General features: G+C 38.6%; 1 protein-coding gene across 3 annotated transcripts in view; it reads left to right on the top strand.

Moving 5' to 3' along the window:
• Nucleotides 1-15,547, top strand: part of LOC145254816 (dual specificity mitogen-activated protein kinase kinase 7-like) — a 218,700-nt gene that overhangs the window by 156,460 nt on the left and 46,693 nt on the right. For all 3 annotated transcript variants that reach the window (XM_080113642.1, XM_080113640.1, XM_080113641.1), the window contains 2 exons: nt 8,427-8,546; nt 13,772-13,879. In XM_080113642.1, the coding sequence (XP_079969768.1) occupies nt 8,427-8,546; nt 13,772-13,879 (228 nt within the window). The remainder of the gene's footprint in view (nt 1-8,426; nt 8,547-13,771; nt 13,880-15,547) is intronic.

A 15,547-nucleotide genomic window follows, 5' to 3' on the forward strand; every position in this document is an offset into this window, starting at 1 on the left:
CGTTTTATTTTAAGAAAATATGAGTTGAAAAAGCATTTTCATTCAGTATTAGAAGATTTGTCAGTAAAAAAAAAACAATCGCCAAAAAGATAAGCGTTTTTTTAAATTTTTACTCGCAATGTAAATCCCTGCATACTTTTCAAGTTAACTCTTTTGTAGTTTTGATTACAATAGATCTGAATGAATGAACCTTGTAAGGGAGGGGCACTAAGCATTGCCCTGTTAATAATGAATTTCTTTGGTTTCTTTTTATAACATGCTACATTTCTCTCTTGCGGTTAGAAATATCAGGAAATTTTTTTTTTTTTCTTTTTTTTCAACATCAGACTAAAAGAATCGTAATGAAGGAATCGGAAAATTAAGGTATTTTTTATCGATGCGATTCCGATACCTCCCAAAATATACGATTCTTACGATTAACGATTCCGATTAATCGTCCCACCACTAGTTGTGAGAGAGTGTCGCTGGTAGTAGTCGGTGTGTTAATCGCTAGTTTCTCCTACTCCCTTTTTTTTTCTTTTCTTTTTTTTTAATAGAAAAAATGAAGTGACTTATAAAAAGATTCTGAAAATAATTTTGCTATTATTCAATAATAGTGGAGGCATCTGGCATTACCCGGATATATCGAGTAAAAAAAAAGAATCAAAACGTTTAAAAAAAAAAAAAAAAAAAAAAAATTGGTAGTAGGCAGGTAGGCTCCAACTGGTAACGTGAAGGAGGAAAAAAAAAAACTGATACCTTAGTCATTGTCTCCATGGTGCAACTGGAAGTCACAACATCAAAATTAAGCATAGTCAATTGAAAAGGGAACGATGGTTTGCAAAAATGGCAATGCAAAAACCGACCCCCCCCCCCCCTCCTTGTAAAAAAATGGCCAGTTGAGGATGCAGGAATTAATGTTTTTGGCCAATTTTTCGATATGCCGTCTGAAAGATCGAGGCTGAAAACAATACCAGTCTGAATGTAAATTTAAATTGAGGCTCATTAAACAGTTGCATAACACATACATTTTGGCTTACTTTACTTTATATATTACATTATTACAACACGGATCTGTTCATTTAATTTTTCTTTTGGTAATGAACATTTATTACTCCTTTTTCTATCTCGAACTATTCTCAAAGATTTAATCTTATTCACAGTTTTTACCTTTCATTTTTGATATTGGTTTTCTGCTTCTGCAATTTTCCAGGAAATTGGTTCCTATTGATTTCTCGAGAAAACCAGTCCCTAATCAAAAATACTTTAATGAAAACCATCCAGAAATCAATCCACCAACCCCCCCCACACACACACACACACTGCCTGTTATTGTTACATGGCCATGTTGTTTCTCTGGGTAAAGATGTGAAATGATGAAAACTTTTCTGGGTACATAATCTTCTGGGCGGGACTTGTCTGCTGGCGTTTGTTCATCATGGTGGATTTTCTGTGGCGAGATGGTTATCATCACTAATGATAAAACACAAAGACTGTGGTACAAAAAACAAGGCCGATAGCCATTAGTCGCCGTGCTCTCATGTAATGAATGAATGCGTGAATGTAGGATTGACATCTTAAAGATAAACTAAAATGACAGAAAAATGGGCTGAAATGACTTAAATAAAAAGAATAGACTTAGAATGACTTTAATGAACTTAAGGATGAATTGAATGACCTTAAGAATGACTTGAATGCTTAAAAAATAACTGGAATCCTTCAAAAACAACTTGAATGATCTGGAGAATGACTTGAATGGCTTTGAGACTGACTGATTGTAAAGTGGGTGATCATTTTACATTAAATTAATATAGAAAAGTGATCCCCCACTTTATATCACAATAAGTACAGCATGTAGTAAAAACAGATACTACACTTGGAGATATTAAATCCTTTATTCATGTTAAAAATACAGTGAAAATCAACAATGAACAAAAAACTTAGGCACATGGCCAACTCAAAAGGGGGGGATATGGGTTTGTTGGTCATCCTTGTCACTCCAGAACTAAACAAAATCAAAAGTTTCTCCCAGCTAGTATCTTCTTTCACCATAATACCGCATTCACCCTTTCATACTGGGGGACGTCCTACTTAACTCCCAATTTTTAAAACATTTTTTATTGACGTGTAAAAAAAAAAAAAGATAACAATAAAAATAGTACAATAATTCATTTGTGTCGAGGGCGGGGGAAGAAAAAAAAGGGGGCGTAATTAGTAGGACCCTCCCAACTCCGTCTAGTTGATAGACTGCCCGTTCCACTAGGTTTGTAAAAGGAACCTCGCTTCTGCGGGTCAGTCTCTAAGTTGGGATGCCCTCTAGATGCGGGTGAATAGAGAAAAGAAAATTTTGTAGGTAAGGGATGGGGGTTAGTTTGTATTTCTTTCTCTCCAAGATGGGTGAAACTTAGAGGAAGGGGTGAAAACAAAAATTGCCAATGGGTGAGGATGAGGATCTTGGAGGCTTCCTAATCGGGGAGAGATGGAACACACACTCAGCTAGCTGAGAGGCTACTTGTTTAATTTTACTTTACGAAACTGCGCGTCCCACACCTAGTCGGGGAACACGTATTCAAATTTGGCTCCTCTTCGTACACACAGACTTGCTACACGTATCCATCTTCTGTCAAATGCAGCGCGATGCAGCCTTCTATCACATCTGATCTTCACCCGTAGTTAGTGTTTAAAGAAAGCGATCAGAACCTGATCAGAAAAAGACAACACCCGGCAACCTTGCAGATGCGACGTCCAAATCACCATTCTCGCCACGGCCAGGATCGTAATGTAGACCATATGTCTTTCCTGGTACCACGGTAGCCTCACGTTGTCAACAACATTGCATATGGTAATTGGGCGAGGATGCTCAGGATCAATGCGAGTCGTCACTTCACTGACATACGACCAGTACCGGCGGAGTTCGTGACAATCGAAGAAAGTGTGATCAGTCGTTTCTACGACCGTTGTCCCACAACGGGGAAAATCAGGCGACTCCAAAAACCCGGAACTGCATTGTATGTGGTTGAGTGGAAGTGCATTTCGGGCCAATCGCCAGGTCAGAGAGAACTCCGAATTGTTGAGATGACTCGAACCTGGCGCCCAGCTCCACGTGAAGCGGATCTCCCTCTGCTGCCAACCCAAACGTGTGCATAGCGGGTCGGCGGCGGCTCCCTTCGCTAGATCCCTGTGGAATTCCCTACGGGTAGCAGTCACAAGGTTGCTGGACCTTGGTAGTCGTTTTAGCACGGCTCGGCACTCTTTCATGTAGGCAGATTCTCCCCGCGGCCTGCGAGTTCGGGGAAGGCGGCAGTAACCACGGGATGCTACAGTTGGTCATCTTGCATATAGTGGCTCAGGAAGACCAGCCTCTCAGCGTCTCGATGACACTTCAAGGCCGGCATTCCCGAGCCTCCCTCACACGGACGTTGAATACAGACCTGTCTGCTCACACAGTGTCTTCCTCTGTCTCAGAGGAGCAAGGACAAGAGTTTGACGAGAGCTGTTAGGTGTTGTGCAGGCAAGGGAAGTATGGCCAGTCGGTAAAGGATGAGAGGAAAGACATAAGTGACACACGCCTCAGCTCTACCCTTTAAGGAAAGTTTCCTAGGAAGCCACGAATTGACTGCAGCCTCAACCTTTGACCGTACCTCGAACCAATTTTTGTCAAGCTGGAGACTCGGTCCAAATCACATGCCGAGGATCCGAACAGGGCCATCCATCCAGCTGAAGGGTGCCAGGAGGTTTGCGTTGCCACTCCAGGTACCCAACCGCAGTCCTACCGACTTGCTGTGGTTTATCTTGGTCCCTGTAATTCTTTCGTACCGAGCGAGCGCCTCCAACACGATCTCGATGTCTGTGGAGCTCGAACAAAGACCGTGACATCATCGGCGAACACGGATACCTTGGCAGCTGAGCCATCGGGTATTGCAATTCTGCGCAGGGCCAAATTTACCTCCCCACGTCTCAGCTTGCGGAGCAGGGGCTTCAAAGCCAGGACATAGAGCAGGGGTGACAGCAGACAGCCCTAATGAACCGACCGAGAGATAACAAAGGGTTTTGAGCGCTTTCTGTTGACTTGCACGACGGCTGTGGATACATCACAGAGATCCACTTGCAGAAGTCCGGTTTAAAACCAGTGGCCTCTTACAGATGCCAAGAAACGATGGTCGATCCTATTGAAAGCTTTGGACTGATCTAAGTTGATCAGCGCTGTTTCCGTGTCGTCCTCTATCCCTCCTTCTAGGATCGTGCGTATCAGGTGCAAGTTGTTCCGAATCGATCTCCCCTTCACAGCATAGTTCTGTTCCGGTTCAACCAACTCTCTGATAACAACCTGCAGCCGATTCGACAGGACCTTGGCCAAAATCTTCAACTCTGTGTTAAGCAGAGTTATGGGCCTGTAATTGTCTAACTCTTCCCCACGATGCCCATCACCTTTCCTCAGCAATGTGATCACTCCCTTGGTGATTTGCCCCGGGATGGATCCCTGAGCAAACCAATGGTTGAACACATCCGTCAGAAGAGGCAGAAACATAGGCGACGACCTCAAATACAGTTCGTATGGCAGACCATCGAGTCCCGGCGATCTGTCACAGCTGACCTACTTCAGCGCAGTAAAACCCTCCCGCTCCGTCACCCGGCCCTCGCAACTAGCCGCCTTGAGGCGGGGAGAGTCAGCCAAATAGTCGCTAAACTCAATGACCGGAAGATCGGGCTGCTGCGTAAAACGCTCCTCGAAATGTTCTCGAAACCCCTCGCAGATCTACCGAGTCGATTCAAGGGTGCGTCCATCCGGATGTCTTACCTTTGCAATGTACTTGTCCGAGCCACGCCTTGAAATTTCACGATGTGTGTCAGTGTTGGAGTTGACTGCTTCATTGCCTATCTTTCTAAGCCTAACTCTGACTACGTGAGCTTTATAACGCTCGCTATTCTTATGCAAAAGGTCCTGCTTAGCTAGTTCCTGACTAACCCTATCACCCTCCCCCGTAGCCCGGGTTAGTTTCTGCTCTAGCTTCTTTTTCGTCTTGGCCTTATCTAGTGCGAGGCGCTGGGCATACTTGACAGAGAAGGTTCTAATTTTGGCTTTTAGACCTACTCACCACTTACTCCCGGTAACCGCCCCCACTAGTGCTTTTTGAATTAATTCTATTAGCTTCTCTTGGAAGTCTTGTCTCTCCAGAAGGGAGGTGTTTAACTTCTAGTGAGCCACTAACTTAGGCTTATTTCCTAGCATCAGCTGGGCCATAACTAGTTTATGGTCCGTTCGGCTTAGCCAAGTGAACGTTGGACAAGATAAGAAGTCTACTTTGCCTCTCCTAACTAACATTCTGTCCAAGTAAGTGTTTGGATAGGAGGAAACGCTATTGGTCCACGTCCACATCTCCCGCCCCGGATGCTCGACCCGAAACCTGTCGACCAGACCGCATCTAACCATCAGATCAGCCAGGCTGAACTCGCGCCACTCCAACCCTCTAGCTTTGCCTCTTATCTTATCTATCTCGTGGTCTAAGATGGCGTTCCAATCCCCCATTAGCACTACCCACTTCTGACTGTCTACAAACGCGTCAAGCTGACTGAAGAATGAGACCCTCTCATGAGCGGTGCTGGGCGCATGAACCGCGATCACCCGAAACACAAAATCTTTTACGGCAACATCGGCCACAACCAGCCTGCCCACCGCATCCCTATGAACAGCATCGACCGTCGCCGACAGGGTACGTTTAACCAGCATGGAAACTCCCTTCCCCTGCGGGTTGCCATATGCTGAGAAAACCTCAAAATCTTGGGCCAGCACCTGACAGTCCACAGAGGAAACGAAATGCGTCTCCTGAATCGCAGCCATATCCACTCCTAGGGATAAGAGGTCGTGCCGGAGGCGAGCCACCCGGCCCAATGATCTCAAACACCTTGCATTCAAACTAGCCAAATTCAAAGCCATGGTACCTACCTTAGGGTGTGTCACACTCAGCTCCGAAGTCAGCGGCCTGCAGTCTTGTCCACAAGTTGGTCTTGCAGGCCTCTGAAGTTCTGACAAAAGTTATTAGGATCGGGGCGTCCGGGAAATTTGAGGGGATATGTACATCTTCCCCCTCTATCTGTTTGTAATCGAGCAGAGGTTTTAAGTTTTTCTTCTGCCGATGGGAAATGTCTGTTGCCACAGATAGTGGGTTTACATAACATAGTTCCTCGGGGGGGCAAGAGCTTTTAATTTGGTTGGTCTGCGAGAGGCAGAGGAGTCATTCCCTACCCTCGGTTCATTCTTTTCCTTTTCTTTTTGGGATGGTGGCTCAGTTTGCATTGGTGCGGTGCCTGGTGTTGGGGGCGGTGTCTGGTGTTGGTGCCATGTTTGTTGTTGGTGCGGTGTCTGGAAGTGGAGTTTGTTGTTAGGGGTGGTGTATATTTACAGGGAGTCGGGAGGGAGCACCTTTTCTTCCCCTTTTCTACTTTGATCTTGGCCAAAAGGCCAAGAAAAGCTTAAAAAGCTCAGAACAACATCTATTAACAACAGACCTTTGATCTTAACCAAAAAGGCCAAGCACAAAAGTGTTACGGACAGACCGACCGACGGAATGACTTATAGAGTCGCTTGCATGCGACTAAAAATAGTTTTATATTTGAAGATACATTTTTCCCCACTGCATCAAACAAATGGAAAGACAAGCTAAGCTACTGGTCTATCATCTATGTTATAACTAGGTCTGTCACAATAGAATATTCTTATCATTGTTTTGACTATCGAATATATATCCAACAGAGTTAATCAATCGAGAACCACATCAGTCTATCTAAAAACATAAGATATTAACTGATATATATACTTGAGTTTTGACAGAACAAGCGCATGCTACTCTTATGAAGTAAATAAAGGGTTCTGTTCGAAATTCTGTTAATTCCCAAGTTTGACAGAAACATTGCCAAGTTTGACAAGATACACCTGAAGAAGGTCGGAGATTATGTTGACCAAAACGTGAAAATAACAATCAAGATAAGAACAGTAGTCCGATGAATCCAAATAATATGAATTTAATTTATTTGTAGTCATTATTTGGATGTAGTTATGAAAAGTCATGACTCTCCGTACATCATTAACTGTATAGGGATATTTATCTGAAGGAGGAGTGTATTTTAATAAAATTTTGAGGTCAACAAAATTTAATTTTTTTTCTCTATAAAAATGTATGATTTTTTTTTTTTTTTTTTTTTGCATTAAGTCTTCTTTTTTCTGCACTATTTCGGGATAGATTACTATTTTCAGTGACAGGGGATTCATTTTTTAATGGTGATGTTTTTCTAACACAATATTAGTCTCTATTCAAAAAAACAAAAAAACAATCCTATCAATATGGTAGGATTAATATTAAGTTTTTAGTTATCTTTCACACGTAACTGAAGTTTTTAATTTGGATTTAATTAAATTTTTGCCCTATTATAAAATTGTCTGTTTTTATATGGTCTATATATGAATTTCTTCAGCTTTTAAAAAAAAAAAAAAATTCTGTAAAATTGTTAGAGCCTTTCCTCTTTTTTTTTTTTTTCATCGCTAATAGACTGGATTTTATTCTTTTTCCTTCTCTTTTCTGTTTTATCTTCCTTTCTCTCCATTTTGTCTCGCCTTCCTTTTCCATCTTATGACCGTTCTCATTGGAAGCTAAAAATGTTCATTTTGCCATGAAATCTGAAACTTCAAACAATTCATGATAAGGATTCAGATGGGGGTGAGGGTTTGCTTTATCAAAGAATGACTTCCTGTCTATTTTCACCTACATGCACACTCTGTGTCTTTCTCTTAATTATAATTTCTTTATCCAGATTTATGTTGAACTAATTAAGCATTTTTTTTACTCGCGTTCACCCCCTAACAAGGCATATCGCCACTTGGACATAAGGGATTACTATTTGGGACCATGCCTGGGAAATACTAACAAGATGTGTGTTTACATTACATTTAAACTTCTGCATATCAGTACAGTCACGGAAGCAGGAAGGGAATTCCAAAGTCTATCTGTTCAAGAAAAGAAATTATTAGAGTAGAAAGCTTTCTGGCATTTAAGGGGTGAGATTTTGTTGTTTGTCGGGGATATGTATGTCGAGGGGGTACAAGTGTAACAAGTCCATCAGAGCATATTGCATTAAAATATTTGTAATATAGGCACAAGGATGGAACATTGCGGCGATGAGACAGGGGTTGGAGCTTAGTTGACAAAGTGGGACTATTTTTTTAGAAATTTGCAATGTGTTTTTTTACTATTCATCACCCCGCACATCGAGTTGTTTGTAGTTGTTAGTTTGCAAGGCTGTTTTTATTCATGTGCATGGGACTATGACCTGCCTGGGTTGTGAAATTTCAGGTTTTTCTGTTTGTTTTTTTCATCTTTGTAAAAAAAAAAAAAAAAAAAAAAAAGTCTTTAATTTTTATATATATATATATATATATATATATATTTTTTCAGCAAATGCGCCGTTCCAGCAATAGAGAAGAAAACAAAAGAATTATAATGGATCTGGATGTAGTTATGAAAAGTCATGACTGTCCGTACATCGTTCAGTGTATAGGGATATTCATAACTACTGTGAGTATTTAATTTTTTTTTCTTTACTTTCATTAATTTATATAATAATATGCTATGGCAATTTCATGTTTGTACTTAGGTTATCATTTTCTATCATTTTTTAAGAAGAGGATATCACTTGCTCGTGAAAGATCTATATATATAAAAGGCAAAATGTGTGTGAGTGTGTGTGCACTTTTTCTGTATGTCCACGAAAGGCTTTTTTCTGACGCCTTCTCGTGGATGTCGCTTCTTCTTAAAACTTTACATCGCGTCTAAATGATAATATTTAAGAGTTACGAACAGGGGTCGCGTGTGTATTTTCTCGATTTCGGAAAGCTAAATATACAACATTTTTCGATCGACGTGTGTGCATTAGGCTTTTTCATATAATAAAAGTGAAACGAAACTTAAGACATCGTTCCCGGCGTGATTGCACCGGGAACGTTCAAAAGCAATCAGCTTTGATCAATGTGGAGTTTCTCTTTATATCAGACAATTGCTATTCAATTTGGACAATCCCCTTTAAATGGGGAGCTGGTTCCCCCACCACCACCACCACCATCATCTTGGGAAAGCGAAAAACTACCTCGCATTTAAACAAAGTAAACAAACCCCAAAAAGCTGTCCCGTAGTAAATAAAATACTGCCACGTCATCGTAACGCTCCTGCGATGACCTCGTTAAGCGGCTACCTGTCAATCAAACCTATTTGACTCACTTTATAACCCTTTAACTTTATAACCCTTAACTTAACGCACTAACCAATTTCTCTCACTTGTGGCCGAGATGGTTAAGTAGTTGGCTTTTGTTTCCACCTCCTCATCAAGGCTTCGGGGTTCAATCTTACCTTTCTACTAAAACATTTTTTTCTTTTACACCTCCAAACACCTAGGCAACACCGGGTACCCCCCCTCCCCCGCTAGTCCAATATAAAATAAGTAATTTTTCAAATTTCATCTGATGTCGCTGATGGTTGTTGCTGAGCTTCGTTCGTTTCAAATGAATCTGAAGATTATTGCTGACATTCATTTCTCTCATATCTTTCTAGTTAGAATTCTTTCTAGAAAGACTTTGGGTACTTACAGAAAGGATCACATGAAGGTTGCCAACATCCATATGTGAAAATGCTTCTGTAGAACAAACTGGATTCGAACTTGGCATACCCAGGTTGTCAGTTTGTGTCATTAATAACTTAACCATCGTCAGCTACCTGATGTTGTTAATGTGTCAAAGATGAAACTCAACCTGCAATACATTTTTTTTTTTTTTTCATCTTCAAACTAGGATCAAAGTTACCCCCCTCCATAATCAGATATATCTTGGAACTACATTAACCATAGTGTTGAGATAAGTATGTGATAGTCATCAAAGAAGCAGGCACCCATGTGTTTGTGCCTTGTGTGACTGTACGTAAAAACGACAGCAGTAACGAAATTACCTTCAAGTGGGATCTGAAAGACAGGTGCCATGAAGATTGACTGAGCTTTTTATACCAAACCCGAATCACGTTTACAGGCCATGTGATGGGGGAGGGGGATGGATAAAAATGGTGTGAGAAGTAGAAGAGGGGGAGAAGGAAGGAAATGAAGTCAACAGGCATTTTGTTTAACCACTAGCAGGAAGCAACTGTTGCAAGAACAAATTTACTCTTTTTTGGAAAGGAAAAATTGGCAACTGAAGTTATTTCAATAAAGCATGTTTCAATAAAATAAAATATGCATCAAGTGCGCTTGAAAGCCAAACCACAACGTAATATTAAGAAAATAAACAAATATTTTACTTGTTTGAAATTTATAACAAATATATTTCAGAGGTATACTCCATCTTCAGTGTGTTTTGTTTTGTGAAAAGAAAAAAAAAAAAAAGAAACAAAACAACACATTTATTTTCCTAATATTCCGTTGTGATTTGGCTTTCAAGCGCACTTGATGTGTATTTTATTTTATTCAAATTAAAACGTTTCTATATGAACTCTCATCCTTGAAAGTATATTTCAGTTTGTACAATAAGATCTACATTTGCACTGGACATCTATAGAATTGAAGTATTTTTAAACATGACAGCAATATACACCAAATGAATTGTGGAATTTCCATGGGTCCTGCTAGTCTAATTATTAATACTTATGCTGTATTCTATGTACATACATTCGTAAACTTATTTGAATGGAATCTTCTATTATATAAGTCTCAGTTGTCTGTGTTTGTATGTCCGTTAAAAACTTGTCATCCAATCAAACTGACATGAGCCTGGTATCATTAGAAAGAGTGATCTCTCAGATTCTCAGATACATAACATCGAAAAATTAGAAAAAATAGTCAATTATTTCATGTAAAAATGTTTTTTTTTGGGGGGGGGTCAGGTAAAAAGTTTGGTTTCAGCGGTGTTTATTAATCGCACATGCGTGAATAGTCGATTCGTTGTTTCATTTTAAAAAGCTAAATTTGCAACGTGATGACATCAATGACATCTTGGTCCAATCTATAACGTGTTTGCTTACGAACTTAACTTTTGCAAGTTCGCGCCCAACAAGTGGCATTTTTTTTTTTTTTTTTTTTTTTTTTTAATAAAAGTTTCTCTTTGGTATCTTTTAAAATTTTCAGCTTAATTACACGCACCTACCATGCTGTAATTTTTTTTTTCTTTTAATAACACGATAAGATGGCACCCAAGTTCCTGTTTTTACTCTTTTTTTTTAAATCCCAAATAAGGCATATTGTCTCTTATTGACTATTTCTGACCATGTCGATGGACTGTGGAGAGTTGAGCAGCAAGATGTCTGTTCACATTACATTTAAACTTCTGCAGGTTAATATAGTCAGGGAAGCAGAAAACAGGGAGGGGATTTCGAAGATTAGCAGTCTGAAGGTAAGAAACTATTAAAGTAGGTTTTCTGCCATGAGTTCGCCGATGAGGCACAAGTGTCACGTGTTCATCAGAGCACATTCCATTAAAATATTTGTAAAACAGGCACATACATGTGATATTGCAGTGATGGGATGAAGGTTGAAGCTTGGCCGATAGTGTAGGACATATAATCATTTGAATTTAATCGAAGTCCCTTATTGAAAATCTGGTAGCAGCATTATGTGGCCTTTGCTGGAAAATGTATCTGGAAACCTTCCCTGATGTAGGGAACTTGCTCTTTGACATGTGGCTGTAAGCTATCCACCTATTGTTTTGCATATTGGAAATTTGCCAATGTTAGTAGGTTTTTAATTCTGTGAAGATTACAAGTTTTGTCCCTTGAACCATATGAAAAGTTGCCTCTCCTCTTGGGTTTAACTGACGTGTCTTTTAAGGTTTTAAATAACTTGGAGTTATCTTCTCTTGATCTGTATATAAAACAAGTGACTCATTGTCACTCACCCTCTTCTCATCATGTAAATAAAAGCAAACGTGTCTTTCTCTCTGTGTCTGTGTGTGTGTAAAACTAAAAACATGTTGCGTGTTAACTGATTTATCTTTTTGTCAACCATCGATATGACTTCCAATATGAATTTTATTTGAAACTAACAAGGTATGATTTTCATTTAATTCATAATAAACTAATTAACCTATACTGCAGCTGGTCCTGAAAAGAACCGTCCTTGATTTGAATAAGTGTTTAACCTTGTTGAGGAGTTTCTTGGCTTGTAAGACAGTTGTCTTGTGTCCTAGCAGGGAGTGGTTGACCCTTGCAACTCTTATATGAGGAGCAGAAAAAAAACATTTGTTTGTTTTCTTTCTAGCAGCCACACTAATGCCCATCTCTATCACCAAGGTTTGCATTGCTTTGATCTTTCTATACATTTTTCAGTTTCTCAATGAATTTCGTGTAGAAAGTTAGAACACTCATGATCCTTTCTAATAGCTACTGGTTTCATGTTTGTTGCAATCCTCCAGCCCACATGGATAGAGTCCAAAAAGTCTCCAATCTATTAGGTCCTGCTTTGTCAACTAAGCTCCAACCCCTGTCCCATCGTTGCAATATTGCATTCCTATGTCTGTTTTACAAATATTTTAATAGAATGTGCTCTGATGAACTCATTGCACTTGTGCCCCCTTGACTTGCATATCTCTGACAAACCCGCTCGGCAACAAAATCACTCTCCTTCACTGTTGAGGTCCCTAATTGCTAGAGAGCTTTCTACTCTAATAGTTTCTTTCTTCGAACAGTTAGACTTTGAAATTCGCTTCCTGCTATCTGCTTCCACTGATATGCAAAAGTTTTAATGTAATGGAAACCAACATCTTAATCTTTCCTAGACATGCCCCCAAATGGTAGCTCCTTACATCCAAGTGGCCGTATGCCTTGTTTTGGGGGTAACATGAGTGAAAAAAAAAATATATATATATAGCCATCAAGATATTCAAAAGACACCGAGATGCAGCTAACATTTCCATTTTTTTTTTTTTTTTTTTTTAATTTGACTCTAATCATCTTGATGCTCGTCATTTTATTCCACTATTCTGACACGTTCCAATCGTCTATGGTTTCTGGCTAAGTGTAAGAAAGCCTTCTACTCAAATAGTTTTTTCCTCAAAACTGCTAGACTTTGGAACTCCTTTCTTTTTTTTTCTTTTTTTTTTTACACAGGCATCACTACATTATCAAGGCTTAGAGGCCACTCAAGGATAAGGGTTAAAGAGTGTACAGTAGAAATGAAATTTGATAACTTATATGGAACGGCTCATCAAGAACTTATTTACGTTAGACTTAGAAGCAGGAAAACGGAAGACAATTCCACAGGCGTGCAGTTCTAAGAAAGAAGCTTTGTTCATGGAATCTACGTTTAGGTTTAGGCACAGATAAAGAGTGGGGGGAATTATTATTACCTTCTAGGTCCCTGCTTCCCCAACTATACTGACATGAAGACATTCAAGTGTAATGTGAACAGATATCTTGCTGCTCATCTTCCTTCATAATATATAACTTATGTCCCCGATAATAGCCCCCTGCTTCAAAGTTGCACTGTGCTTTGTTTGAGATGAAAAGTGAATGAAAAAAAAAATCTAATAGTAGATAGAAATGGCTATCTATAAATCTTTATTCTTATTAAATTAAATTCTTTAAATGATACTGTAATGAAACGATAGCAATCATTTTTTTTTTTTTTGCCATTCTTTGTCCAGAAAAATCTTCAAAATACAAATTATTGCTGTTTATGTAGCGGTTTTAATTTTATTTGCATCCAATTGTATTTTTCTTCTCCGATTGAACTATAAATCTCTAATTAACAATTTTATTGTTATTCTTTGCAGAGTGAAGTATGGATCTGTATGGAACTAATGGCTACATGCTTAGATAAATTATTAAAGAGAACACACAGACCTATACCCGAGAGAATTCTAGGCAAAATGGCAGTTGCAGTAAGTCTAAGCTTTTAAATAAACATTTAATAGTGATAAAATGCATTTATTTTGTCACTCTCTTGTGTATATATATTTTTTTATTTATTTTTGTTAAGAAATATTATTTTTCTATTTAAAGACACTAGTGTTTCATGTTTTTTGTTTGTTTTTTTTTTTTGTTTTTTTTTTTTGTTTTTTTTTTTTTACTTAGGAGTCACTACTTATTAAAGCTCAAAGGCCACTCGAGGATAAGGGTTACTGAATGTAAGGTGGTAATGAAGTAATCGTTAATGGTGTAAATTGGGTAGAATTTGTATTTATGGGGATGGCTGAACAAGAAATTGCTTACATTGAATTTGAAGGCTACCATGTTGTATTCCATCGGGAGGCAGGCCAGTGGAACAGTGTTCCACAGGCATGCAGTTCTGGAAAAGAAGCTTTGTTGATGGAATCTGCGTTTAGATTTAGGCACAGATAGAGAGTATGGAAAATTGTTTATAGTGGTTGTAGCTAGTTAAGTGCTTATGGAATCATCAGTGTAGGAAGTAATAATTACTGCTCGTTGGGAGATTTGAACAGACAAAGTCACCCTTGACTTTGTAGGCTAGAATCTTACCTCAAGGCACCAGCAATTAATGCAAGAACTGGAGGAAATACAGTGTCAATAGATGCCAAATTGACGGGCATGCATAGTAAACAATCCGGATATTCTGTGACCAGAAGTCGGTATGTTGCATTTATGCTATGTATATGTAATATAATAATATGGATCATGCTGAAATAATGTTATTTAGAAACCCATTCTTAACATAGGGGAATGGGGCTTTTTTTTTTTTTAACTGTATTTTTGTCTAACAATTTAATAAACAAGATATATATATATATATATATATATATATATATATAATCATCTTAAAATACATAGATACCATTGCTTTCATATGAACTTCAGTATGATTTCTGAAATATCGTTCTGATAGTGTAGAAGCACCGAAAATTCAAATATTTCAGATTTGCATTGAATTTAACCCAAAATCATTAGACATCAATTAAACAAGATTCCCTGAATTTCCATTTCTTAAGCATTTAAAATCAAAATCATGGATTTTTGTCATCGTTGGAATAAGGGTTCTAGATATAAACATTAGTATTATATCTGGAGCATATTTGAAATTAATGTTTCTGTTTAAAGCACAATTGAAGCATGATACTTGACTTTTGCATTTTAAAATTTGATTCAAACCATTTTGTTTAAAAAAATAATTTTATAAAATCAAGTTTGTTCTCTATAGTGCAATGTAGACTATAATGTAATGTGGACTAAGTCACTGCAGGGAGGCATTTAAAGCTCCCTCCCAGAGCACTGTAATAGGTCCCCAACTAGAACAGGCAATCAATTGATATGGTTGAAAAATGGGCGATTTCACAGCTTTTGATGACAATAAAAATTACAATAAAAATATGGGAGTGTGAAGCATTCATTCATCACCATTCAATCTTATGCAACACTGGGTCTCCCTGCTAGTGTGTACACACACACACACATATATATATATATATATATTATATATATATATATATCAAAGATGCCTATCCACATATCAATGATTGATCTCAAAGCAAAACTAATGTCGTACTCAAGATCATAAAGTACTTACAAATGATTAAAAAATTCCCTGTTATGAT

Source organism: Euprymna scolopes, chromosome 30, assembly GCF_053919585.1.
Source record: "Euprymna scolopes isolate OS-2025 chromosome 30, ASM5391958v1, whole genome shotgun sequence".
Taxonomy (NCBI): domain Eukaryota; kingdom Metazoa; phylum Mollusca; class Cephalopoda; order Sepiida; family Sepiolidae; genus Euprymna; species Euprymna scolopes.